This window comes from Lichenostomus cassidix, chromosome 1, assembly GCF_008360975.1.
Source record: "Lichenostomus cassidix isolate B80296 chromosome 1, HeHo_3.0, whole genome shotgun sequence".
NCBI classification, from domain to species: domain Eukaryota; kingdom Metazoa; phylum Chordata; class Aves; order Passeriformes; family Meliphagidae; genus Lichenostomus; species Lichenostomus cassidix.
In genome coordinates this window covers 26,006,735-26,033,928 of record NC_139479.1, presented here as the reverse complement: position 1 = coordinate 26,033,928, position 27,194 = coordinate 26,006,735, and the positions used below count along the sequence as shown (strand labels likewise).

The following is a 27,194-nucleotide window of genomic DNA, read 5'->3' as shown; positions in this document are numbered from 1 at the left end:
CATAGACAAAATCCTTTTTTTTTATTCTATTTAATGCTTAATATCTGGTAAAATACAATAAATAATTTTTCAGTCTAGGACAATTAGATGTTAAGCTTAATAATAAAAATGTTCAGAGAGGATGTAAAAATAAATTAATATCTTACTATTTAACTTCAATGACAAAGCAGGTTTCAGTTTTAGACAACTGAGAAATTTTCAGCCATGAAAGATAAATTAACATATCCTGCCCTTTCATAAACACTTGGCTATCATTGAAACCAACAGAAAATGCACACACACATATATGTATATGTGCCAGCCTTAGAGGGCAGAATTTGGCCTAGATTTTACAAAATGGTAGCTTGCAATTGACATTCATGTGTGTTTAATTTTTTAACAAATAAAACTGCAGAATGTTCATGTATCTTACATTTTCCACATCCTGTTACTGCAACTTATATGAAACATTAGCATATAAAAAGTCACCACTATACAACAATTTCTTTTTTTTCAAAAAGTCAGTGTCTGAAGAATAAAAAACAGCTAATTCATTAAAACCAGATTTATTATTAATGTGCTCATGTTTGCATTAACTGTCTTCTGTTTTAAGCACAAGGAATCTATTAAAACATAAAAGGCAAAAGTGGCTCAGAAAATGACAAACTCTCCAATAACATACTTACAGCTTTACTAACACTTTTCTGACACTATGGTTAATTGAAAACCAACGTAAACACAATGAGGTACAGATTCCAATGGACATTCCCCACAACTGTGCAAACTGTGGGCCTCATCCTGCAAGCACCACTGGCTCCAGAGCTTCTTCCCAGGGCTGGTCGGACTGCAACTCCCTGCAGCAGCCCCTGCCACTGCCATTTGCAGGAAGGGGTTCTGTGACTCTTCTGTCATAAACCAAATACATGTAAAGTGCCTCAGATTTCCAACTGATGCAAATTTACATTTCATTTCTTTAGACTCAAAAAGATGAAATAGCCTCTGTAAAGTCTTATATAAATATTCCCTTATAATTGTTAGAGGTCTTCTATTTCAAGGTAAATCTAATAAAATACTTGAACTGCTTTTAAATTAGGCAAAGAGTGTACTGCTTTTTGTAAAGAAGCAACAATATTCCATTGCTGTGAGATATTTTATATATCTCCAGTCACTCTTCCCTTTATTTTACAGAAAGTAAGAGATAGAGCTATTATAATTTTGTTGATGCAATTGCCTGTGGAGTTCTGAAACAGCCCAATGGATTTTTTTGTGATGACACTGAATCTTAAATTCATTCATTTTCACCAGTCTTTTCCCTCAGATTGTTTTATTCTGCTTCCTCAGTCCTTTCAGAACCAGCTCCAGCTGAATTATCAGCCTCATACTTTTTATCAAGAGCGTCTTCAAAGGATTTCCCACTGCAGTCATAGGTTTTACTTGTAGGTCCCACATGTGTTCGGATGCGAGCTCCTGGCTGGTATAACTGCATGGCTGGACGATCCTGGAAGGAAGGAGATGTGGTTAACACTCTGAGAAACCCATGTGGGACACATATGTGGGATTTTAAAGTTTTGAATCTTAATGAAGAAAGTAAATTTTGTGTTAAATTACTTGACATTTCATAAGAACCAGGAAAAAATGGAGTGCAATGAAAATTGACTGTGTATTCAAGATCTAGTATTAAATATATGTTGTTTATAACACTATTCTTGGGAGCCAAACATTTTGAACAAATGAAGAATGCTGTAAAAATTAAAGATCCTATGATACATTTGACATAAACAAGGAATTCTGCAGACAATTATCAAACACAGTATTACAAGAATAAAAAAAAAACAAGTTGCTACCTTCACTAACATCAGCTGAGAAGAACAATAGCCTGTGCACTTGCAACTCTGCAGATGAATGACAAATATTACACATAAGCATAAAAACCCAAGAGAAGCCAGACAACAGCTTAGCATGTAGCAGCTAGAAAATTATCCTCAACTGATCATCAATCATTACCAGAATTTAAACATGCAATGCACATTTGAAATATACACATCAAAATAAAATTGCTCAGTTATTGCTCCACTTCATCTTGCCTTCCATACTATGCATGAGAGGAGGGGGATTTATGCACTAAGTACAAAGTACATACAATTTGAGCATGTGCAGGCTCTGTGAGTGACCCAATCATAGACAGGCTGCTCTGATCACAAGGAAATGGAAGAAGGAGCCCATTTACAAGGAAAAGACACCTCAAACCCGCAAATGGTGATGCTCTGTAGCTCTTGAGAGCACTCTTTATTCTTGAAATTTCAATAGTAAAACACACTGATTAGAAACTCTGCTTAAGAAGTCTTTTCCTACTAAGAGTATTTTACTCTCATATAATGTTATGAAACAACTGAAAGCTCACCAAAACCTGAGCTTTTGATCAAAGTCTTGTGTTATGTTTAGCAAACAGCTAGCAGCCTACTTTAAGACAGTGGCACTGAAATTGTCCCACATCAAATTATACCAATTTTCATATTTTGAAGTAATTCTGGACTTTTGTTTTTTCATTCTTTTTTTCTTATTCCCAATATGCATTTCCCCTTTTCTTTTTTCTTCACCTTTTTTGATCCACTTGTCTTTTTTTGATCCATTTTTTTTTTCTCCTTCTCTTTAGACTAGATGTCAAGATTCACTACTGAGCCTTTCATGACTAGATCAATCTAGTTAGTGCTTCGCAGTGTGGTATGAAATGCGTAACACACTGTTCTGTATCCCAAACAGCTACGTAAAAGTAGATCCTCTGACAAGCAGTGCCCATTAGAAAGTTTATGATAAAGGGTCCAAACAACTTTTCTCACCACTGCCTCTACCCTGCAGTTTGCATGAAGGCTAGCACAACATCACTTACACTGGAAGTTTCCCATTTTCTAATAAATTCTTATAAACTTGAGAAAGAGGCTCCATCTCTGACTACAAATTTGTGTTGGCATTGTCAGTTCTATACCTAAATTGTAAAACTGAGCCCCTAATCTCACCTATGTGATAAATACTCAAAGGAAAAAAGTCACCACACTGCAAAATACTGTACTGATGGTGCTTACTTTTTTTTAGGGAACAAATCTAGCATTTTAGTCCTAAGTGTGGACAAATTCAGAGACTCAGCAAGCTACCAGAAGTGTGATGCAAAGAAATAAAAAGCAGGCAGCTTCTTAACACTTGCCAAAAGGCCCACAAAACCCACCATCCTTTTACAAAGCTGGAGATTAATTTGACAAATTTCAAGAAGACATGGCAAGCATGACGAAAATTATTTTTCTCATCTCCTTGTTTCTGAACAAGACGTTTTTCCTGATTGTTCTACAGCTTGAGCCACTGATGAGGTAAGTGGCTAATGTGTAAATGCAGGTAATTCTCACCCATTCTGCCCAGCTGACTTCTGCATAAAAAAAAAGTGGGGCACACCAGGCTTTCTGTGTTTGCACAAGGTGACTTCCTCAACATGCACAGTGAGTCCACCTGGACTTGTTCCCTGCACACTCCACACAGGCTCACTCTGCATGTGACCAGTTTATTCTTGTCAGCCTTAGCCCACAGTACAGATCAATCACTTGCTTTGAAAGAAGAGTTTCACATGCAGAAAAAATTTCTATGCTAACAGTGTTTTGGTCATCTTTTGTGGAAAATCTAGGATCACAAGAGAGAGAGAATGGGGTGACAAGGAGAGCCACATCCTGAAAAGACTCCAGCATATCCATGAAATCAGCCAGCCTGAGAAAAATGATACCCATATCTCTGGGAGACAATAAGGGGCACTCTGATACAGGCCCTGCTTACACTGGCGTTGCATCTGCTCTTTCCCTGACAACAGCTATGAGGATAAATTTATCCTGATGAAATTACAGCCTTTTCATACTGGCAGGTATGCAATACTGAAGAATCCATACATTTACACTCTCTGAATTAGCTATTTATTTAAGTCCTTATTGTTGCTCTACCAAGCAATGCCTGGCAAATCCATAATATAATTACATTATGAGAGTAATGGAAATACATTTTAAAAATACTACCATGCCATAGTTTTAAAATTTCATTACAGATCAGAAATGTAACAGTTTTTAATACACTTATAAAATGCATGGCTTCCAAGAATAGTGTTCTTAAAATTATAGGGTTGAAATGAAGACAGAAGGTCTTCTACATATTGTGAATATGAATGAGCACAGACCTGTAACCTTAACTTATTTTAACTGCTGTTGTCCTTTGACAACAACCCAGAAAGAAGTCTGGGTTTTACTGAAAATGAGATAAAGATTCTTTTTTCAAAAGCATCTTTGTGCTGAGTCTGCAGAAGTTAGAACCTGTGATCTTGAAGCATATTTAACTAATGAAAGATTATCCTAAATGAATAAAAGAACCTTATTTCTTATGCGCTCCTTTTTGGATGCCATGTCATCACACTTGTCCTCTTTACCCAGTTTGTCTACTGCCTCCACAGTGAAGCTGTAGTTGTAGTTCCCTTTCTTTCCTCTGTCTTGGTTGTATCCTTTCCCCCATTTCAGCTCTTCTTCATTCCTTCTCATAAACTTGTCAAACTCATAGTGAGTTCTATGCTTTCTGCCATCATCCAATCGATACCTTTGTCTTTCAGGTTCTTTTTCTCGAAATCTTCTCTCCAAATCTCTTTGCTCTTTGTCACTATCATTTTGTGACCTATGAGTATGTATCAAAAGAAAGAAAATCCAAACAATTAATGGTAAAAAGGAGCTACAGAGGGATACAAGACAAAGGCTTCCTTTGACTTCAGCAGTGTGTAGGTAAGTTATATGGCAAGGTTGTTTTCTTCTCATTTAAAAGGGGTTATATGCTGAATATCTCACCCATGTATGTCAAGCCCTTGACCATACATTCAGTTCAGAATAGCTTTGCAAAGCTTGTGTGCACTGTTGTGGAAGGCCCATTCTTCACCTTCTATCCCTCTTTGAAATCCTATCAATAGGACCCCAATACCTTTCACATAAACACATGCTGCACTATTAGCTCTTATGGCCTGCTGTTGAGGTGAATCGTGTGTATAAATATTCCCTTGAACAGAAACATTCAGGATATGAAGGAATTGTGCAGGTGTTATGTATCAATTTGTAAAGTTTATGACTCTGTATAATAAAAATTATTTACTGACATCATAACTTGCAGAAGACATTTGTGAAAATAAATACTTATGTTCTAGGATTTTGTTTCTTGTGTCTCCAAGTAATCTAGCCTGCTTTTGCATATTTTACTTAGGCAAAGACCATTACCTTACCACAACATGATACTTAATTTCTGCTATGCTGTAAATGGTTTATATTATAAAGACTATTAGCAACATATTGCTGCATGATAAAATTCTCAGCTCTCTTATTCACTTCATTTTTCCAGTTCAGCAAGTGGGTGTTTCTCTCATACAGCCAAACTGCAAATAATGAAGAAAGTTTACAAAACAGATTGAACTTTAAAAGGAACAAATACAGGCAAACTTTTTTGTAACATATGCATAAATAATTAAAATTGAAACAGCAAGTTACTTTTGATAGTCTGCTCCCATTTTGGAAAACCGTAGATAGAATCAGAGAGAATGGAGATTTTTTAAATGGTGTAGTGATCAAATAGTGATATGCTTCTTATTTAGAATTATTTAATACCAATAAAGGTGTATCTATATATATAACTTTTTTTTAATATAACATAACTGTGAAAACTGTTAGCATCTGCTATGAACTTGGGCATTAGTGGGGCTGCCAAGACAGGGTCCCCATCTCAGGAAGAACTGGAAGTCAGAGCAGAACCTGAATGAGAGGTAAGTTATTCAGCATTTCACAAGACTGAGCTTGTGTCAGCATAAGATATTCACCAAGTGGAAGCAATATCCCAGCTGTCACAGACACCTGAACCAATTACAGAGATCCTGTACCTGTTGCATGGATACATTTACATAAAATACTGTGCTAGGTCCCAAGGGGTATGTGGCTGTAAGTTGCTTTGTTTTAATATGCTATTCCAGACACTAACTGCAAGTCCTAGGAAGGCTCAGGGCATGAAAGCCAAAAAGACCCTCTCAATTTGTTGCTGTAGCATTGCCTGGTACTTGTCTCTTCCCTTGCCTGTTACTGTGGGGGAGGAAGGAATGGCTGTGCCTGAAGGCAGGCAGGTGACAGGGATGCAAACTCCTGTTCAAGAGTGGTTAAAGTAGCTTCCTTAAATTAAGTCACAGTGAACAGGCAGGGATGAGTGGAAATGGCAGGGTAAGCAATTACAGGTATAGGCAGAAGACAAAGTTACACAGTCAGAGAATGCAGAAACAAATGGAAGCAAACAGAATGGATCCCACTTCTCTTTGTTGTAGTTTCAAATCTGTATTTGACCACATACACTTATGCAGCTACTGAGATTTTGACTTGTGGTAGGAAGCTATTGCTACCAAGCCTTTGACATGGTTTCAAAGAGGCAATTCAGTCTCCTGCAGGTAGAGTTGGAACTTACAGTTTATTACTGATTTCTGAGCCAGTGACAAAGCAGCTTCAACTTTAAATCTCAATCCAGCTGAAATAGCTCATAGCTTGCCACCTAGCCACTAATAATCAAGATAAAATAAGCCTGTGGAAACACAGGGTAATGCTTACTGTACCTGTGTAGTCAAAAAGATTCTGTTTTACATGAGCAAAATCTACATTAATGCCTTATTAAACTTACAGGATCAATAGCAAACAATGTTACATGGCAACAACAAAAGTTTAATGCATGAAAAGCCAGGGAAGTGGTGGGGTCACCATCCCTGGTATTTAAAAAGCATGTAGGTGTGGCACTTAAAGACATGGTTTATAGTGGCAGTTTGGCAGTGCTGCGTTAACAGTTGGACTTGATGACCTTAAAGGTCCTTTCCAACCTAAAAGATTCTATTAGTAGCAAACAACCGATTTGCCCCTGCAAGTGTTTCTCTTGAGCACATTCTGTTTCCTTTTTTGAAGAGCATCAACAAAGAAGTTGCTGAATATTTTCAATTTTCATTAGAGAACAGGACATGGAAGTTTTCAGGAACATTCAAAACATACATCTTATTCTCAGTTATTATCTTACATATTTTATGGGTAAATCCTGCTTGTGATGGGACACATGTGCCAAAGGACAAGAAAGAGAACCAACTGCTGAAAACACTTGTAAAATAAGATGTTTCCAGGCTACAGCAGTAATAGAACTGAGTCTCTTGTTCCTACTATTGCAAATGTAACACAAAAGACAGTAGGAGATAGAGACAGCCTTCTGTATGTGTCTATCCATAAGACTTTCATTCACACCAAATGATATCATTTTGCCATTGTCCCACTTATCAAACACATTTATTTTTTTATTGCAGCCAGCCCAAGCATGAAGGAAAAGTACGGCATCATAGCCAATTTAGTCTTTGACATCAATAATGAAGAAAGCCCTTACCTGAGCCCTTGATGGGGAACAGGTGATATAACAACAAAACTTTGAATGGCTTGACTTTTCATGTGGAAATCCTTCCAGTCTGGGGTTTCATTGCATTTCACTAATAACAAATTGCATCCACTAACCTTGCCACCAGGTCAGTCAATTGTTACAAAACAACTTTTACCAAAGCAAAAGGAAGAGATTTGTTCACACACAGAATGAAATCGGTTCTTTGGTGACAGAACATCTTGTCAATGCACCACTTATATTTAAGCCTTGGGATGAAAGCACTTGGGATCTAAATTAAAGAGTAAAAGATAAATACTACTCACTTTTCCTTAAATTCTTTTAGTGAACTTTCCAAAGATTTTGATTTTATACTCCCAGATCCAGGTGATTTATCCCATTTGTTTTCCTCAATGTCAGCTTCTTCCCCTTTTTCTTTGTGCTTTTCACTGGCCAGTTCATCTCCTTTTTCAGGCTTCTTGAGAAGCTAAGAGATATTTGTTTATATTATGATGCAAAATTATTCTCGGTTGTACAGACATTTTAACAAGTATTAAATATATCAGTAACCTGCTAAGATTGGAGATATCTTATTTACATGCTAGGAATGTATTTTAAAAAGTATGAAATTTAAAGTTATTTTAAAAGGGTGGTTTACCTTTGCTAAGGAGTGACAGTCATTATCAGGCATTTGACTGCACCCTTTCAAATATGCTGAGAATACTGGAGAAAGAACTTACCTATTCTTCTCAAAGCATTTACCTACTCTTCTCTCCTGAGTTTTAAATATAAAGACATTATTATGGTCTATGGTTTCTTAGAAATCATGTAACAGAGCTCAATGTCATTGCTCATAAAATAAGAAGCAGAACTTCCACAATACTACAAAGAGAGCAGGATTAATACTTCACTCCTTGAAATATATATAAAATGTGTGTCGCATGAATTACTTTGGATACACAGGCATGTAGAAGTAGGTGCTTAGTACATCCTGACACAAATACAGACTGAGCAAAAACTTATGATATTAGCAGAATATTAGTCATTGCATGAGATATTACATTAGATATTAGTCATTACATTTTCACCTTGAAGAGTAGGATTTTCAAGAAGTCTGTTCCTTTCATAGCAACCTACACAGGGCTTGAGCAGTATATAGCATTTCAAGAATAATCTTTATAGAAGGACCAACTATCTCAAATTATTACCCTTATATCTCAATTCTAGGCAGAACATCTCTGTCTTTTCATTTCACCAGTTTTTCTGAAATGAGCAAAGGTTATTCTTTTCCAATATTTAAAACTTCTGTAATGTTTATCTCAGGTAATATTTTCCTTTTCTTTCAGAGACAACACTAGTTTTCAAGGTCATATCATCACAGATATGTCATGAATACTGGGGCTTTTTGGACAAGCAATTTTGAGTAATATATTTTAGGGATTAAATCCCTTCTCTTCTGAACTTCTAAAGTATTTTTTTTATGCCCAGATATGAAAAATATGTAATTCAGCTTCTGAATTTACTATTTTTATACTGTCAGGTGAAGAAAACTGTTTTCCAAGAAGAAGGAGGAAAGATGTCCACAGTTCTCTGGCTTCTCACCACCGCTAGATCTGAGTCAAGTCTGTGAGTTCTTGCTTTACGCTACAGATTCTTATACCCAATTTCTTCTTCCAAACAGCCTCTACAGCCTTTCCAATGGCACAAAATTCAGTTCAGATGAATAGTTTTAGCTATGTCATCTTATACAAATAAGATGGTTTTATATGGTCTGACTTCACAGCACAAGATACACCCTCCTAACTGATATAATTAAAATCTTTTCAGATTGTTGTAAAGCAGTGCAACCTGAAATTAGGAAGACTTTGCTATAACTTGGCTAAAGCATATAATTAAAATACATCAGTTCTGAGCACAAATATAAACACAAACACGTGTCTCTGCGCATATGGCCAAATGAAGATTTGCATGACGGGAAGTGTTAAAGCTATGTTTCACAGAAACACAGAATATTCTGAGTTGGAAGAGACCTGCAAGATCATGAAGTCCAACTCTTAAGTGAATGGCCCATCTGGGGATCCAACCCACAATAATCTTCCAACAGGCTGGCACAGAACAATTTTGTTCTGTCAGGTAATGTTGGCATAGAATGCAGCAGAATTGTATAAAGATATCTGAGTTCCCTGCTGTCATTGCACCAGCACATCACGGTAGGTAAGCCCATCAGTCACACTTTCAAACACCGCTTGGTGAAAGCCCTACATTACTTTCCCTTGCAGTCAAAACTGGTTTGGTGTCTTCACACTGTGCTGTTGATTTTCATTGATCTCAGTTACCTTTATCCTTATCTCTTTTTCAGAGATTTTCTTTTGCTTCTCCACTTCTTTTCTTTTACGTCGTTCCTCTTCTCTGCGCTTCCTTTTCTCTTCCTCCCTCAAACGTTTTTTCTCCAACTCTCTCCGCCTCCGTTCTTCTCTTTTCTCTTCTCGTATTCTCTGAAGAATTCAATAATGATTAATTGTAAATTGTCCAACGGAAAACCACATGAAACAAAAATGTGGAACTTCAGGCAAAAGTCTGAACGTACCTGCTTTTCTAATTTTCTATTTTTAATATATTCCAAAAGGGGTGTTGTTCTTCTAGCTAAAACACAAAAAATTTGTGATATAGTGTTCAACTCCTAAAATATACTCATTTCTTTACTTTAGTATTAACCCCCTTTTTCTAGCTTTATCAGAAAGGGAGCTAAATCATTGATAAACCTATTTGTTTCATGTATTTTTAAAAGTATTCCCATCATTCTGCTTCAGAAACAATTTGTTGTTTTTTTGCTGTTAGCAGTAGAAGCAACAGAAAAAAATTTGCATGATTATTTGATGTTTAATTAAAGATCATATCTTTTCAGTTCAAGAGGATGGCTTTTCTCTCTTTCTCATTGAATGATTATTTCACCAAAAAAGAAAGAAATGTGTTCAGAGTCTATTCCTACTTTTTACTTTTGTACATCAAAACCTAGCTATATTGTTGTTCATATACAGCCGACATTACTGTAATCTCACATTGCACTTTTCAATCCCAGATTTCAAAATACATCATGAAGGAAACATTTTTAGTCTCACATAACATTTCCATTTACCTGCCATTTAGCATTCACCTTTCCATGGGAAAAGAAGAGGGATAGGAGATAAGCAGTTTGTCCCAGGTTACAGAGTAAATTATCAGCAGATTCAATAAAACTCTGGATTACCAAAATACTAATAAAAGGTCTAATCTACTGGATCACACAGCCTTTCTTATGTTACAGAGCTGTCTCCATACTCTGAAATCAAGTCACCTGCCTGAACCATCCCCAAATTCTACAAAAACTTGTAGAACATAATCAAATTCTTTATCATGTTCTCTATCAAATTCATTATTAATGACTCTTAGTACTAAATTCAGCTAGTACTTACAGCTGTGAGTAGTTACAACAACTTTTGTCAGTTTTAGATGTCCTAGAATAGAAAATGTATACTGCTTGAAATTGCTCTACAGTTATGTATAGGATTCCCCTCAAACAACAGAAAAATATTCACTACTGAAATGCATGACAAAATTTGAAAGAAAAAGAAAAAAAGGGAAGAAATTTAAAAGTTTTCAACAAATTTGAAATTATATAGCCAAAATCTAGATGCAATTAATATCCCAAAAATGTTTAAGTCTTTTCGCATTGAAAGTTGGATTATGCTGGGGGCAACCCATTCATTAATAATAAAACTTTGTAACAAAGCTATGAATGGGAAGGCTGATAGGATTCCCTGTTTATTTTTAGCAAATATCAATGGTAGGAAGCAACAACCAAAAAAGGTTGTTGATTTGCTATTTTCCTCCCTCTATCCCTAGATTTCCATGCTTCCCCATCCCCCCATTTTTGACATATTTTATGTCCCCAGAGCCCTCCCTTCCAGTCCCTCAGATCTGAGTTTTGCCTCTCTGTCCTCCTCCCTAAGTTCCCCTGTCTGAGCAGTGGCTGCCTCTGGGCACCTTTATATGCTGAAAGAGATCACAAATTGGAAGTGGAAGGTCTGGGGAAAGCATAAGCTGCAATGAGAGTCCAGAACTTGACCCTAGTCATGACTAAGGCTGTAGTGAAAGAGGTTTAATGAGAAATTATAACTTGAAGGTCAAGAGAGAGAAGTTGTGTGATGAGTACCATCAAAAGAGGACGGAAAAATACAGTATTTATCAAACTTGAATCTTACCTATCTTATTTACAGACCTTTCTGCAAATAAAAATCTAAGAGCATTTACTTAAAATGTTTAAGGAACTTTCCTTAAAAGAAAATAAATTACTAAATGAGGAGCTGTGTCAACAAAACATTACATTTTATCTTGCTCTCTACAAACCAGCCAGAAAAAAGAGCTTATCTTCATCTCGATACAAAGAAAATCTCCTTTATATCTCTCTCTGTCACATGGAAACTGATCAGCTGATGCATCTGGCATGATGCATAAAACATGTTGGTTTGCAGTAACTCTACATGGAGAAATGCTGAGCATGTGAGGCTCAATTCTGCCAGCAAAATCTTGGGCACATCTTTCACTGACATCAGCAGGAGTAACACTTTTAAAACTGAACACACACCTAAACCCTTGCATAATTTTGCTATAAACATGCCAGCCGCTGAAGAAATCTTTGGTTTTATATTGATAGCAATGGCCACAGCTTTGAATGGCAGGAAAAATAAAGCAACTACTTTGATTTCCTCTGATTTAACAGAAACAAAGCACTAAAAGTCTTAATGTTCAGTCAATATTGTTACTCAGAAATCTGTAATTCTCAAGATTAATCATTTCCACTGAAAGAATATTTTTAAGCTAATAAAGCTTGAAATTGTAAACTTTTTGTAAATTGCAAACTTATTTAATTTTTTTACTGCTTTTACTCTGCTGTGAAATACCACAGAAGATTTGAGGTAAATAAAAGTTATTGGGTGACTTCCCCATCTAAAATAGCAGCAAACAAGTTTTATTGATAACAGAGTTATCTAAATGTCCATTTCCATTTCCTCTAAACTGTTAAATTTCCAAATCTCTCCAGTCAACTCTTAAACAGCAGTAACAAGTGACAGGAAAGGGGAAGTGGCCTCAAGATGCAACTGAGCAAATTTATATTGGATACTAGAAACATTTTCTTCACAAAAGACTGTCAAGCACTGAGACAGGCTGCCCAGGGAAATGGTGGAGTCACTGTCCCTGGAGATACTTAAAAGATGTGCAGTTGTGGCATTTGGGGGTATGGTTTAGTGGTGGACTTGGCACTGTTGGGTTCATGGTTGCAATTGATGTTCTTAAATAGCAACTTTGCAACCTAAATGATTCTATGATTCTAATCAAAAGAGGAAGCTACTTTTTCACTGTAAAGAAATAACAGCAAAGGTAATTTTTTTTTCCTACTCAGTTGTCACACCTAGGAAAAGACTAACTGCTCTGCATGTTATTACTTTAAGACACAGCACACCAATATTCCATGTCATTCTAAAAGCTGCATACCAGCACTGAATATTTCAGTGTTGACCTTACTTAAAATTCCCCCCAGGACTGTGGAAGTCATGCTGCATGCATACAGAAAACAAGGTGTTGCCTTACTTTCAGAGTTTTTCCAGAATCTTGACCGTGAGAACAGAGAGAGATCATTTCATGTTTCTTAATAAAAGCAGCTAATATCAGGGATCAATTGTTAAGTATTCAGCTATATTTTAAAAATAAATCTTCCATCTATTAATACATCTTTAAGTACTCAGGATTATTAAGGACCTATTTCTGAAGCCAGTGTGCATGCAAATTTCAAGTGAAGCCAAGTGACTCCATGCAGAGAGACTTAAGAGGTTTACTGCGACTACTTGGCTGGATAACAAATATTTAATTGTGGTAATATAAGTCTGTTAGACTGAACAGGTCAGCTCTTACAGGTAATATCATAAAAATATAAAAGTAAGATATTGAATATTCTCAATAATAAGAAAAATAAAAAAAACAGACCAATGAGTTCCCTTGTTTTGGCCTCAATCTCTCCCAAAAGAATCTCAGGATTGGCACAGATCTTCTCTTCTTCAGCACAATAACTCTCTAAAAATTTCCTATATTCTGGATCTGTGAAGAAAATTTTTTTAATTATGTTGACAGTTTGCAATGCATAACAGAAATTTTCCACTGTGATGTCAAGGAAAAACATTTACCATCTTCAATGCTCCCAGCTTTGGCATCTTTCTTCTTCAACTTCTTTTTTGAAATCTTCTGGAATGGAGCAAATTCAACCACTGCAGGATACTCCAAACCTTAAAAGAAATAAATCCTTAATTTTTTGAAGGGGAGAAACATTCTTTACCTTCAAGTAAGATTTTTAAAGCTCTTGAACATGTGTTAGTCTTACTTGAAAACAAAGGTAAATGTTTCTACAATTCACACCAAAAGTTCTAAAGAAAAGTTACATATAGAGGCACTTTAAATTAAAAAAAATACATTTATATTTTATTTGGATATGCTGACTGTGAAAATGATGATGACTACTGTTGCCCAATAAAATTCTTGCATTAGCATTTATAGTCCCCTTTTAATTATTCACAGACATTGATTAGAATAATCTACCACAAAATCTCAGTCTGACAAGTGATTAAGTACTACTGGAAAATCAATCTGAAACTGTTGAGTTGCTTTCCTGGAGCTTTGTTGCCTAAAAGCTTAAAAAATAAATAAATGCTGGGTAATATGCAATAAAATAACATAGTATCTCCTTTCAGAACTATAACTGTAAAACTCAGCACATAGAATTGGTGAAACTTTTCTTTTGTTTACTACGGACTATGCAACTCCTGCCTGTGTTTACTGGTAGGGATTCTTTGCTTTGAATTGTGCCTTAAACACTGGCTTCTTCTTTGGACTGGAGTCAGAACTGTGTGTGGGTTTTGAATTTCACTTGGTTTCCACTTGCAGCAGATTCAAGATTACACTTTGCTCAAGTACACCAAAAACTTGTCTTCAATCTGCTAGAACATTTGTTAATCTTACTGAACCTGCTAATCCTTGTTTCAGTTTTAGCCTCATAATGCAATGCTACCATGAGCCTCACCAGAGGGCACTTCTGAACAAACCTTGTGCTCTTTATTTGCACAAGCAATCATGCCAAACTGGCCAGCTGTGTCCAAGCTCAGTTTTGCAATGCACAGAGTATTCTGGCTTCAGTCCAGCATAATACCAAAGAATGTGCTGAATTTAGGCAAAGTGAAGTCGTAGCAGAATCATCAAAGTAACTTCTTTCTAGTTTTTAATCTTAAAACACCCAGATTTTGAAATCTGTGAAACATTTACTGCTAGGAATTTGTTGTTTTTCCTCTCTACAAAAACCATCCAAATCTGAGGGATATTAGAAGCAAATAAAGCATCTCAGGTAAGAAATGCTGAGAGGCAATTCATTAGTTTGAAAGACAGCTTCTTTAGAGATCAATTTCTAGTAAAAGAAGGCAAGACTACTTTTCACAGGACCTCTGCAACACTGAGTGTACAGAATAGACAATGGCTATACAAGAGACCCACAAATCTATTTCTATTTTATATAACCTGTGCAATTTTTTGCAGAAAGTATGACTGAATGAGGCAAGGAATTGCTAAAGTTCTGCTAAACCACTTCCTACTGATGGCAGTTTCACAGTCCTGCATGAGACCTGGATTTATCCACACCTACATTACAGACTTTACTGCTGGGCAAACTTTTGCAGATTGAACATTTTAAAACTGGCAATCAATTTTGCGACTCTTTTTCTTGGAACTCAGCTCAAGATGTCTGCAAAGGCCCTAAAAATTCAAGCTCTATATGTCTTAAAAGTGGACAATCAAAACATTGAGGTTTTCCTCTTGCTTCTTCCAAACAGGAGTAAGTGGCACAACTTTATCTCAGAAATGTACTTATGATGTTACAGTTCATGCTCACAATGTGTTCAGTTACTGCTGTAATGAATTGTGAAGCTTGCATAAGCTAATTTTCTTAGATGATCTTGATTGTGTATTGCCTGAAGTACAAGAATGCACATAAAGCATGCACACCACATAGACAAGCAAGATAACATGGACAAATGTATTTTGCACTTCATTATCTTTTAAGTGCCAAATGTTAATGTATTTTTATGTAATTAACTGCATAGTGAGGAAATAATGGCAAAATTAGCAAACAGGAAGCAAATTGATGTTCTAAAATGGTATCTGTATATATACACACTTAATATCTCACAAATAGTCCAACCTTTATTATCAATGAAGACATAGCCATCAAAGCGATCTCTAAAAAGAAGGATGTCCTCAGGATTTCTAAAGTTAATGTATGCTCTTGAGTAGAGATGAGGATAAAGGCTGCAACAAGAAACAATTTTATTTTCTTTTACTTATTATTCTTTTCGAGGTAGGGAAAATGTAAAACCAGAATGATCACATTGTAATTCTCATCTTTGAGAAACTGCTACCTTAAGCAGTCTTTACATATCTGATTATATATACATGACAAAAAGTAACAGAACATCAGAGTTCTGTATGCAACTGTGAAATTTATTCTGAACTGACACAAACGTTTCCAGTTTGTTTTGCCTCTCTAAACTGCTGAGTATACACTTCCAATTGAGCAGGATCAAAACTTTTATATTTCTTAATTTAAGGGATATCAATAACAGCAGTGCCTTTGAGGAACTTCTTGGGCATGCTAAGAAAAGTCTTTTGTCACTGAAACAGTTAAGTAAAAGACTGCAGTGAAGGGGCAGTTTCCAGGCTGATACTATATTTGAAGAGATTTCCACATTTAAGAGAAAATAAATAACCTATTGGTTGGCAATATAATCCACTGAACTATACACAAATAACTAAACTCCGTCTGACATCCATGTGTTATCAATGTACATGCAATGTCTAGTTGTGAATAACAGTTTACTGTGAAAATCCAAAGTATTTCTAGCAAAAGAAACAGGTACTTAAAATAATTCTGGTTTATCAATAATTTATTGGCATAGATTCCACTCCATGGGTAAATGTTTAATATGCCTGATAAAAAACTCAGGGCTGGCTCACCAAATCCATGATGAAACTGAGGTAATTCAATGAATTGGAACCCATCAGCTAAGTTATTGTGAGTCATGGCATGTACATGCTGTAAACACCTGCAAATCTGATATAAAACAGTTTGTCTTAAACTGCCTTAATGATGACTACATATTACATCAGGTTTTTGAGCAAATCTTAACACAAGCCCATATCTTTAAAATACCTATGTTCATTATTCCACTATCACACATGGCCCACCTTTAGACCAACTCACCACCAGCACCAGGAGACAATAAACACACACAGCTGCAACTGTATTTCAGTCCCATAGCCCTTTCAAAAACATATTTCAAAATGAGTGTGAAAGAGCAAAAATATGGATTGGATCAGAGGATCTATGCATGTGGCATCTCAAAGCAAGACTGCTCTCAAGTAATTTTTTCTTTTTAAAATATGCATCCATATGGATTCCACTTATGTTGTTAGGAGGAGACCATAAAGAGCAGAGCTGTAAAATAACCAATGATTTTATACACCCACCAAATTTTGTGTTTAATCCTGTAGCCAGAAGAAATATTAAAAAAAAAAAAAAAAAGCTAGAGGGCTTTTTTCATTTAGATGCTTTGCAAATACCAGCTATGGAGTGTTTCTACAGCTTGAAGAGTATAAACTCTCTATTTCCAAGGAAGAGAGGAAGAGCTATTTTATCCATATACACCCAGTATATTTTGTCATTCCAGGACAGGAACACCATTGCATGAACTCTAGGTGGCTAACTCCAAAAATGCCAGCTAGGGCATGGCCAGGGCTGAAAGATGTGACAAGGTGACTGTGGAGTTACTGCCAAGATGCAAAGCGGATACAACAAGGCGTATTTCTTCTCATCTGTTTCAAAGACGACGAAATGTAACACTTTTCATAATTACACAGAGTTAAAAGGTGTATTTGCTTATGGCAATCCATAGCCGTGCTGGAAGCAATGTCTCTATGCTGCCTAATGGCTACAACAGCAAAAAAAGTCTCAGATAACTGGGGCTCCCAGGAAAAAGGAAACTTCCTTCTACATTGTATCAACAGCAGTATTCTTATGTTTCATGTGCTTTGAGATTTAAATTGAGGCCTGATATTAGACTGATAGGATTGTACACTTGAAGTGCTGAATATTCACCAGACAAAACCAGGAATCTTGAGGGAGCCTTTTTTCATCCCAGTGATTATCTGAGACTGGGAAACTGAGTTTCAGTTCCCAGTCTAAATAACTACTTCAGTATTCTTTTTGTGTTCAGTTTTTGTAAAATAATAAAACTTTCAGCAGATTAAAGACTGTCATTTGGACAAGTGTCCCCTCCTACATTACTGTGGCACTTCTCTGTTTCAGTGCACAGCAAACAGCTTCATCATATAGTTGGATTTTTTCTTCCTGCAGGAACTTAGAACCGTGAGGTTGGACACATTGTGAAAAATAACTGAAAATACAATGGCTTGTTCCTTCCTTGTTTCCTTTAGCTGGTATACCAATGCCATCTCTTTCAACTCCTTTGAAAACATAATCTTTTCCTGGTATACAACATAGTATTTTTCTAGCTTTTTCAGCTTAATCAGAGTAAATATCTTTCAAAATAGAGGAACATTTGATATGGTTATTAAGCACTTGTTAGTAAGAAAAAGCTGAGTCGGAAATGTATAAACAGGACTCTGGAAAACAGAGATTTACAATTTACCTTGCATGTAAGGGATCCAGTGTTGTTGCTATATGTTATCATCATCTTCAAAAACTTCACAGGCATCAGCAGAAACATACAACCATCTAAAAGTATGGTCGTGCACAGCAGGATATTGATGTGCACCACAGCACAGTGATAGAACTGTCTGTCCATTATTGTTATCAGGGTAGAAGGTTGAAGAAACAGAGCTGTGACAATGCTTAGCAGTTTTAAGTTCCTTCTCTGATGGAGCAAGTTCTACAAATAGAGCTGGTTCTCACATGCCTGTGAGTTACCTGTCAGAGTGCTAAGTGTACAAAACCCACACCACTGACTTTTTCAAACCCTTGTCTTAGGCTTCCTACCCAGCAAAGTGCATAGCATACCTAAAAAAGTGCATAAAATTAACATTTAAGTGGGAAGCTAACTAAACCTAGCAAATTTGAAATTAGCACTGGCTTGCATATATATTACTTTTACTCTTTTACCTGACTTCCAGCTGCTGCTCCCCACCCTGGCTTATGTGTTTACCTATCCACTGAGAACTCAACAGCATGGTCATGCAGCAAAGAGTGCACAGGGCTTCACAGGGCCACAGGCACTTTGAGGCCAAGAACCTCTCCTAGAAAGAAACACTCTTGCTTTACTTTTGTACTATTTTCTTTAGCAGTTATTGGCTAAAATACTGCTTTTGTTCTTCAGGATTTTGTCTTCCAGCTGAGTCCTACAGAAGGGCCAGTGAACTCTGTGTGTCTCCTCCTTTTGTCAAGTAGATCACCACAGATTTCATTCAGCATCTGAAATTCAGTTTTATCATCAGAAAGCTGGTTCCGTTTCACCATATGTTTGCTGTCTATGATGCTGCTTTCCATATGTATAATGTTTTGGACAGATGCACTGCACATGTTGGCACTTGGAGCAATCCCTATGGAAATAACCCAGATGAGTCTGAGTGTATACATTTATTCATTCCAACACAGTTTCTTTTTGGTCTGCATTCAAGGGTATTCAATCTTTTAAGGTACACTTATTTCTATAACATTTAGTCTAGCATCTCTTTAAGCCCTTTTTTAATAGCACGTTTAATAAAAAACACATTCTAAATGTTTATTTCTTCTACAAAGTATCTTCTAACACAATTTTATAAAAAGACTGATACACAGGAATGCAATTTAAAATAGTTATTTACAGTCTAAACAGCAGTATGTAAACTATAGAAGTAACAATCTCATCTTAGTGGAATACTTATCAACTTATGAATCATGGTGGGTATTTATAAAAACATATATACTTACACGTATATAGAGCTCTACAACTAAATTTTGGAGAGTCAAGCAACTCCTCCATCCACTCACATAACAATTGATGAGATAGCTCATCATCCACGTTATCGTGACAAGCTAAAATCCCCTGGCTTTCATCCTTGTAATCTTCTATGGTCATTCACATAATGGGTGGAAATGGCATAATTGTAAACTAACTTAGTGTTTCCTTTTTACAGCTATAAATGAGCAGTTTTCCTGGCAGAGAAAGCAGAAACACTATAGTTGTGTCAATCAAAGCCTGTCAAGTATTTCACCCAGAACAGAGTAGTGGTGGTTCCCCCAAAGCTCTAAAGACACTGCAGTTCCCTTCAGTGCTGCAGTTCCTGGGTGCATACCTACATCCTACAGTGTTATTGCTGTTTACCTACAATAATCCTGAGCAAAATGTTGAGAAGTTATGGCGGGATAAGCAGGAGTGCTCTTTCGAAGAGCTTTACTACTCTGTGCTTCATGGCATGGCACTGACTATTTGAACAGTTTTCATGTGAGCAAAGCTTGTGTTCAGATTTCTTTCCTTTTATAACCTCACAACACTATCACTGATTCCTGGCACTAAGCACTCAGTGCCAGTCCAGAAACATGACCCAAACCTTGCAGGGCCAGAGCTCCATCACTTGACTAGTGATTAGTCAAATCTTTAAAATAGACTCAGAAACCTTTACAAGCAGAAAAAACGGAAAGAATATCTGGAAAAAAGAGCTAATATTTGAAGTCTGAGTACAAGACAGTCTGTCAGGAAGGCAGAATTTTTATTATCATCTATAACCAATGTTTTGCTTGTATTTTGATGTCAATATGTAAGAGCAAATAAATGTAATGCAGTGAATCAGATGAATCTGAAAAATGAACGAAACACAAGTCACTTTCTGAAATGATTTTACTGAATCGGATGTAACTGAAAAACTGAAAATTACATTAATCACATGAAATTTTTAAAAGTTTTACAGCTTGCCTATAATTGGACATTGTAAACTTAAAGATAACATTTATAATGTAGAGATATTATTGACATGGAGTTGATATGAATATCTTTGTTTTTTCCTCTAGGATGAGATTACCTCGGAAAGAAAAATGTAGAAACAGCTACAGTTAGACTTCTCTAATGTCCTTATCAAGAGCAACTAAAAGAGGATGCCAAGAGAAAGTTTATTAAAAGGGGAAAAATGTACAAATGCTTCACCCAGTACGTAATTTCAAGTACCTGCAGCCTAGGGACTTGTAATACCTATTTGTACCTTGTGTTTAATAGGCTTTCATACACAAATATTTGGCTAAGTATTTGTCTAACTGATCCTGACCCATTTCCAACATCCATCATTTGTGGCATGAATTTCTGACAAGTTCTACTTTAACAGACTACTGTGTAACAAAAAGTCTCTACAAAAATCTGAGTAAGCTTATAGAAATTTCTGTGATGTAGTTACACAGGACACGGTTAAACTCAGATGTTAGAGCTCTTAAGGCAAACTTATCTGCTTCAGCATCAAAGCATCTACATAGCCCCTTCCCTTTCCAACAAACAGATCCTCTTCACTGAGTAGCTCCTTCAAATCCTTCTCACTGGGTGACATGAAATTTCTTTTCATCTTCATTCACATGGTTTTATTATCACTGAGTTCTCTGCATTGGTCGCTACTATGCACATGGTACAGGATCTAGAAAAAAGCTATTCAGTGAAAGACAGTGACAATATGCCCACCTTGTCCTGTAGCTTTTCCTGTTAGCTGGAATGACATGAAGACACACACAAAGTTTGCTGAAATATTGTGAACTGTCCCTAGCATGACAGATTATGATAATACAATCCTTTACACTCAAAAAGAGCTCTCAGCTGGGTAAGAGAAGACTGAGACTCACTGTATTAACCTTGTCTCTAACTTTTACTCCCTGAAAGTTTATTGTATATTCCTGAGTGTGTGACCATGTAAAGAGATGACTCATAAAAAAACATACATGGGTATGTATCAGCATTTGAACAAAGGGGACAAAGGAGACAAGGTGATCCTGAGCCAGTCAAACAACAAATAATCAGCCAAGGCAACACCCCAGAATGGCAGTGAAATGCTCATTCAAGCTGCATAGTTTGCTGAAAGAAGCTGTAGCCATACACACCTGGTAAAGATAAACACATCCTGAAAAAAATACATGTTTTTTAAGAAAACACATTTTTTAAAAAGCAAGATGAAAAAAAAAGGAGCAAGTACAAAATATTTCATGCTGAAATATGCAAACATATGCTTTTTTTTTTTAGTTTAAATTTGTGAAGGCAGAAGAGAATAACATGACAACAGCATGAGAGAAAAAAAACACAGTGCCTTTCATTGGTAACTGGCCACAGATGCAATTAAATGAGTGAACAGCAAGGTTTTTGGGTAATCCAAATTTCATCACATAAGACAGAAAATGAAACTTTATATGCACAACTGTTGTCAGTGCCTTCTCTTTTCCAAAGAGGCCAACTCCTTAAATTCTTACACAAACAACTTCCCTGGGAAATTAAAAATGGAATTTTTTAAACTGTTAATTGGCATTTGTGCATCTAAACACACTGAGAACTGACACTCTTCTTCAGAAAAATTTTGGTTTGCCTTTGGTATTTTCTTCCTATCAAATGAAGAGCTGGGACAGCAGCCTTAAAGAGGCCCATTTGGAAACAGACATGATAAAGTTTAGAAGAGCAGTGTAAGGTAGTAAAAGACTTCCAGTCAGACTAAGGGCTCCTCTTTCCTCACTTCATATTCTTTGTGGTTTTAACAGCAAAACTGAAGCACCTACTATTTCATTGCTGCACTTACATGCAACTACCTAGGTCGGAAACTGTTATAATTTCTCTAAATAAACATTTATTTCATCCTGACTGTGACATTGACTCTGAGAGAACCCCTAATTTTAAATCTTGGTCAGCAATAAAGATCTGGAACCCCTTTGTACTCCATGGAAAGAATCTCGTGCCAGTGGAGGGGTGATTCATCACACACTAAGATATGACAAGATGGATCTTACACTTCAGTTTTCCAGAACCCGTGAACGTGAGGCATACCTGGTGTTTTGTTTATTTTAGTGGTTAAGTTCCTTCTCTTCTAGAAATTTATTTATTCAAAAGCGAATTGCATTTTACCACTGTGATACTGAGTAAATTATATAACTATACCAGCAATTCTGATTGCTTTTAAAACAACTAGTATTTCTTCTTTTTTATTTTTGCCTAAGATAAAAATGAATAAAACTTGATTATTTGAAAAACTGTATGAAGCACACAAAAAGCCATGCAAGTAAACATAGAAACTAAACTCAAACGGAACTCATGAAAACATTCTGTGGTTGTTTGTCCCAGACTGAATCTTGTTTACAGCCAATAAAACAGGCTGTTAGAGTTTATGAATGAAGATTACAAGAAACATCAGGGTTTCAAACTAAATTATGCTCTATTGATATAAAAATGATTTCCATTTAAAATCCCCAGTGTAAAGGAAAAGGGCAGGAACTCCATTGTCTCTGCATATGTAGCCAGCTTTTTGGAAATACTTTAAGTAATTGTAGTAGACTGAACTGTTAAAGGATAATGACTCAAAACATTCCTCATTTTCGGAGATGCCAGGGAGGTGAGCTTTCAGGAGTGTAATGGCTAGAACTCTGATCTGATAAGGCACAGGGTGAATGATGGGCTTTGAGATAGGAGGATCCTGTGGACTGTGCCCCTTGTCATGCTAAGTTGTCCTTCCTTGCACAAACCACTGGGTTGAGGGGCTCCCCCTGCTCCCCCTGGGGAAGTACCAGGACATTGGTGTGTGACCTGAGTGGTTCATCTCTGCTGATGGGACATAAGGGGCAATAACTGACTCAACTGTGCTGGTGTGATGGGCAGCTGTGTTGGCTTAGAAGGTGTCCCCTGATCCACAGTATTACATCAAGCTTCCCATCCCGGAGAGATACCTGGTTTTTATTCACCTGAACCTGAGTGAACAGATGATGTGTTCTCTGGATTTCTCCCCAGCACTTCCTCAGGACTTCCCCCCACCTCTTCCTGATGGATCTGGATCCAGGACTGCACAGCAATCAAGTCTTCTTGTGGTGCCTACGGGTGATGAGATTCTCATACTCTTGTACTTTTTCTTTCTTTTGTGCTTCACACTCTTGTCCTTTCTTCCTGTTTCTTTCCCCTTTTCTGTGTCCTTGTGTGATGTTGTTGCACTTTCATATTGCAATGCTTTCATGTTGTTGTATTAGTATAGACAATAAGCACCAAAACGGCTCCATACCTGTTTTCCTTTGCAACCAAACTCTTCTATAACAAACCCTATATTGTTTATTTACAAACACTGATCATTCAGCATAATTTGACACTAATTTGCCCCAAGGTATCTAGTAACAAGAACTTGGGTTACCCCCACATTTTGTGGCAGGTCATAACAGTAACCTGACAAAAATAATAAGAAAGGAAAAAAAATGTGATTTTGAATGCCCCAAATACCTTGATTAGGTTTTAAGCACCTGAAAACCTACAGAAACAGCTCATCCTCACCTGGGATCAGCAGTGCAAAACTCAAAATAATCATGGGCAGGTAGAGGATGCAGCTGTTCCTCCAGTTGCTCCTTGGTCAGACAAGGAGGAAGCCTTCGAATAACCACCTGCATATATAAAAAGAAATGGAGATTTATATTTGATCTAAGTACTGTAGAAACAGATGGCACAAATTAACTCCGTTTCTGCAAGCATTTTAAAACTGCAGGGTAACTGATATATTCTGATGAAGAGCCTGAGAACCATTGCAATTTAATCATTATAACCTAAAAGATATTGATTACATAAAATTTTTGAAGTATCTCTTTGAAAAATTATTTAAAGTAGCTTTTAAGTCTTGTTACAGCAGTATTTTAGCATAGTAAGTCTCTGTAACACCTGTCCAGGTGTTCCTTGCAGGGATTTCAGGGCAACCTCTGAGAGGATGCTGGGGCTGCCCAATGCTGAGTGCAGCCAGCTCCAACAGATGCACCCCAGGGCACGGCTGAGTCCCTCAAGCCAACATGGTGGTGACTCTGGAAAAGGTATTTAAGAAAGGACAGGAAAGGCTGCACAGCAGTGGGTGAGACAGAGGAGTAAGGGGGGAAAAAAGTGTAAGACACAGCCTTGCAGACAACAATGAAAGGAGAACAAGGGGAGGAGGTGTTCCAAGTGCCAAAGCAGAGTCCCTTGAAGATCATGGTGAGGCACGCTGATCCCCCACATGCCGTGAAAGACCATGGTGGAGCAGACATGCACCTGCAGCCCACAGGGGAACCCATGCCCCAGCAGGCAGAGATGCCCTAAAGGGCCCTGCAGCCCATGCAGAGGAGCACACACTGGATCGGGTTTATCCTTAGGGCCTGCAGCTCATGAAGGAGATTCATGCTGCAGTAAGTCACGAACAACTGCAGCATGTGGGAGGAACACTCCTGCACCACTTCATGAGGGAAGGACTGTATCCTGTTGTGTCCCATGTCAGGTCCCCCACGATGGAGGAGTAAAGGAGTATGAGGAGGAAGGCGCAGCAGAGAGGAGCTGTTATGTCCTGTCTACAGCCCCCATGCCTCCTCCTTCTGCAGTGCTTGGGGGCAGAGGAGATTGAGCCCGGGAAAGAAGATGGGAGGGTAGGAAGGTGTTTTAGTTACAATCTCTTTTTCTCACCAGTCTTCTCTATTTTTTTTTTAATTAGCAATTAAGTAAATTAACTCTCTCCAGGTTAGAACCATACTGTATCCTGAGTTAGAAGGGACCCACAAGGACCATTGAAGTCCAACTCCTGGCCGTGCCCCAAGAATCACAACCTGTGCCCGAGAGCATTGTCTAAATGCTTCCTGAACTCTGTCAGGCTTAGTGCACACCGTTTTCCTGGGGAGCCTGTTCCAGTGCTCAAACACCCTCTGGGTGAAAAACCTTTTTGTAATAACCAACCTAAACCTCCCCTAACACAGGTTCATGCCATTCCTTCAGGTCCCATCACTGGTCACCAGACAGAAGAGATCAGTGCCTGCCCCTCCATTTCCCTTTGTGAGGAAGCTGTATGAAGCTGCTAGGAGGTCCTCCCTCCGCTGTGTCAGTTTTCCCTGTGATGACACTTTGTTTTTTCCATCGTATCCTCTTCCCGGGTCTTGCTGAGAGAGGAGTGCAAGAGCAGCTGGCTGGGGGGTCTGACAGCCACCCAGTCAACCCACCACACTCAGCTAAACCGCCCAATAATAAAGGTCAGGAAACCTCTGGCTGAATGATGCCAGCACACAAAGCAGTAAAATGGCCAACAGGCTTTAGGAAATCGGTTCTAATTTCTGAATATTTTTATACCTGAATTTAAATTTACTGAGCTCAGTGCTTCAGTCTTCCTATTACAAAAACCGGGAATAAATCAAATCTCACAGTACTCAAAGACTCAAAGAATTGTCAGGGTTGAAAGGGAGCTTTGGTCCAACCCCTGCCAAGGCAGGGTCACCTACAGCAGGTGCCACAGGAACATGTCCAGGTGGGTCCTGAATGTCCCCAGCCAGGGAGACTCCACAGCATGCCTGGACAACCTGTTAAAGTCTGCAAGTATTACTTGAAAAGTGCCCGAATAAAGATGGGGAAGAGAGAAGTGCTCTTGCCCTTGAGAGGAGCTGCTTTGCCACAGCAGCAGCCAGCCTCGACTTTACATTCCAAAGTGAAATGGTTTCCAGCGCTGACGCTGGGGGTCTCCCAATACTCCAGGGAACGAACACCCTCATTGTGCAGATGAAGAAATAGCCGCTATGAACACACGAATCTCGCGAGCTGAGGCTGGTCTGTCTCCCCGCTGCAGCCTCCCTTCCATGCTCTCCCCTCTCCCCGAGCCCGGCCGCCCCCGCCCCGCTCCCCGCGCCGCCTCGCGCCCCCTCACTTTGCTCAGCGCCGCTTTCTTCTCCTCCCGCTGTCTCGCCGGCGCCGCCTGAAGCGGCGGCGGCAGCGGAGACGGCGGCGCCGGCGGGTTCGGCAGAGCGTCCGTGTCGCGGCGCGGCGAGTCCTGCCGCAGCGGGGTGTCCATGTGCCGCTGGTCGCGGCCGCCGCCCCGGAGCGACCCCAGCCCGGATCCCGGCCCCGGCCCCAGCCCTGCCTCCCGCTCCGACCGCATGCAGCCGCCGCGCCCGCAGCCGCGCGGAAACCTCGCGAGAACTGCCCACAGGGCTGGCGGCATCTCGCGAGGCTCCCCCGCCACCCCGGGCGGGGAGCGGCGGCTCTGTCCCGGCGGCTCTGTGCCGGTCCTCCTCCCTCCTGGAACTCCAGCGGGCTCCCGCTGTGTAGGTGCGAGGGGAAGACACAGAAACGTGTGCATGTCCCTTCTCTGACGGCCTCGCCCTAAGCTCACGGGTGCCTTGTCACCGCGGCCCCACAGCGCCTTAGGCGGGAATGGCACAGACGCCGCAGGGCTGTGTTACCCACAGTCTTTGGAGGCAGGCTCTGAGGGGTAGCCAATTTCTGAGAAGGCAGCGGGGAAAAGTTTAAAAAGCCGCTACTCGTTCCTTGCGTGAGGGCAGGAATGTTGTGAGGCAAGGAGGTTCTGTCATGATGCACCGCCAGCCCCCGAGGCCCCGCAGCAGCGAGAGCTCTTCCAAACGCTGCCTCCAGGCCTTTGCCTGCCTTCAGCACAGACTGCCCTAACAGGACAAGGGGGAATGGGTACCAACAGAGAGAGGGGAAATTTAGGCT

General features: G+C 38.6%; 1 protein-coding gene across 5 annotated transcripts; it reads right to left on the bottom strand.

The window, feature by feature from the left end:
- UPF3A (UPF3A regulator of nonsense mediated mRNA decay) lies at positions 1 to 26,650 on the bottom strand. 5 transcript variants are annotated; one of them, XM_085053617.1, is made up of 11 exons: positions 26,389 to 26,650; positions 24,024 to 24,130; positions 15,689 to 15,795; positions 13,632 to 13,730; positions 13,435 to 13,545; positions 10,866 to 10,907; positions 10,001 to 10,056; positions 9,750 to 9,908; positions 7,740 to 7,900; positions 4,430 to 4,668; positions 1 to 1,477 (listed from the first exon to the last, which is right to left on the bottom strand). In XM_085053617.1, exons 1-11 carry the CDS (start codon positions 26,617 to 26,619, stop codon positions 1,410 to 1,412), a joined length of 1,380 nt encoding a protein of 459 aa, XP_084909743.1. In that variant the 5' UTR covers positions 26,620 to 26,650; the 3' UTR covers positions 1 to 1,409. The 5 variants fall into 5 exon arrangements, with proteins under 5 accessions (XP_084909743.1, XP_084909725.1, XP_084909753.1 ...); XM_085053599.1 differs by having other exon boundaries at positions 4,374 to 4,668; positions 26,389 to 26,649; XM_085053627.1 differs by having other exon boundaries at positions 4,594 to 4,668; positions 26,389 to 26,648.
- Between the last annotated feature and the right edge of the window lie 544 nt (positions 26,651 to 27,194).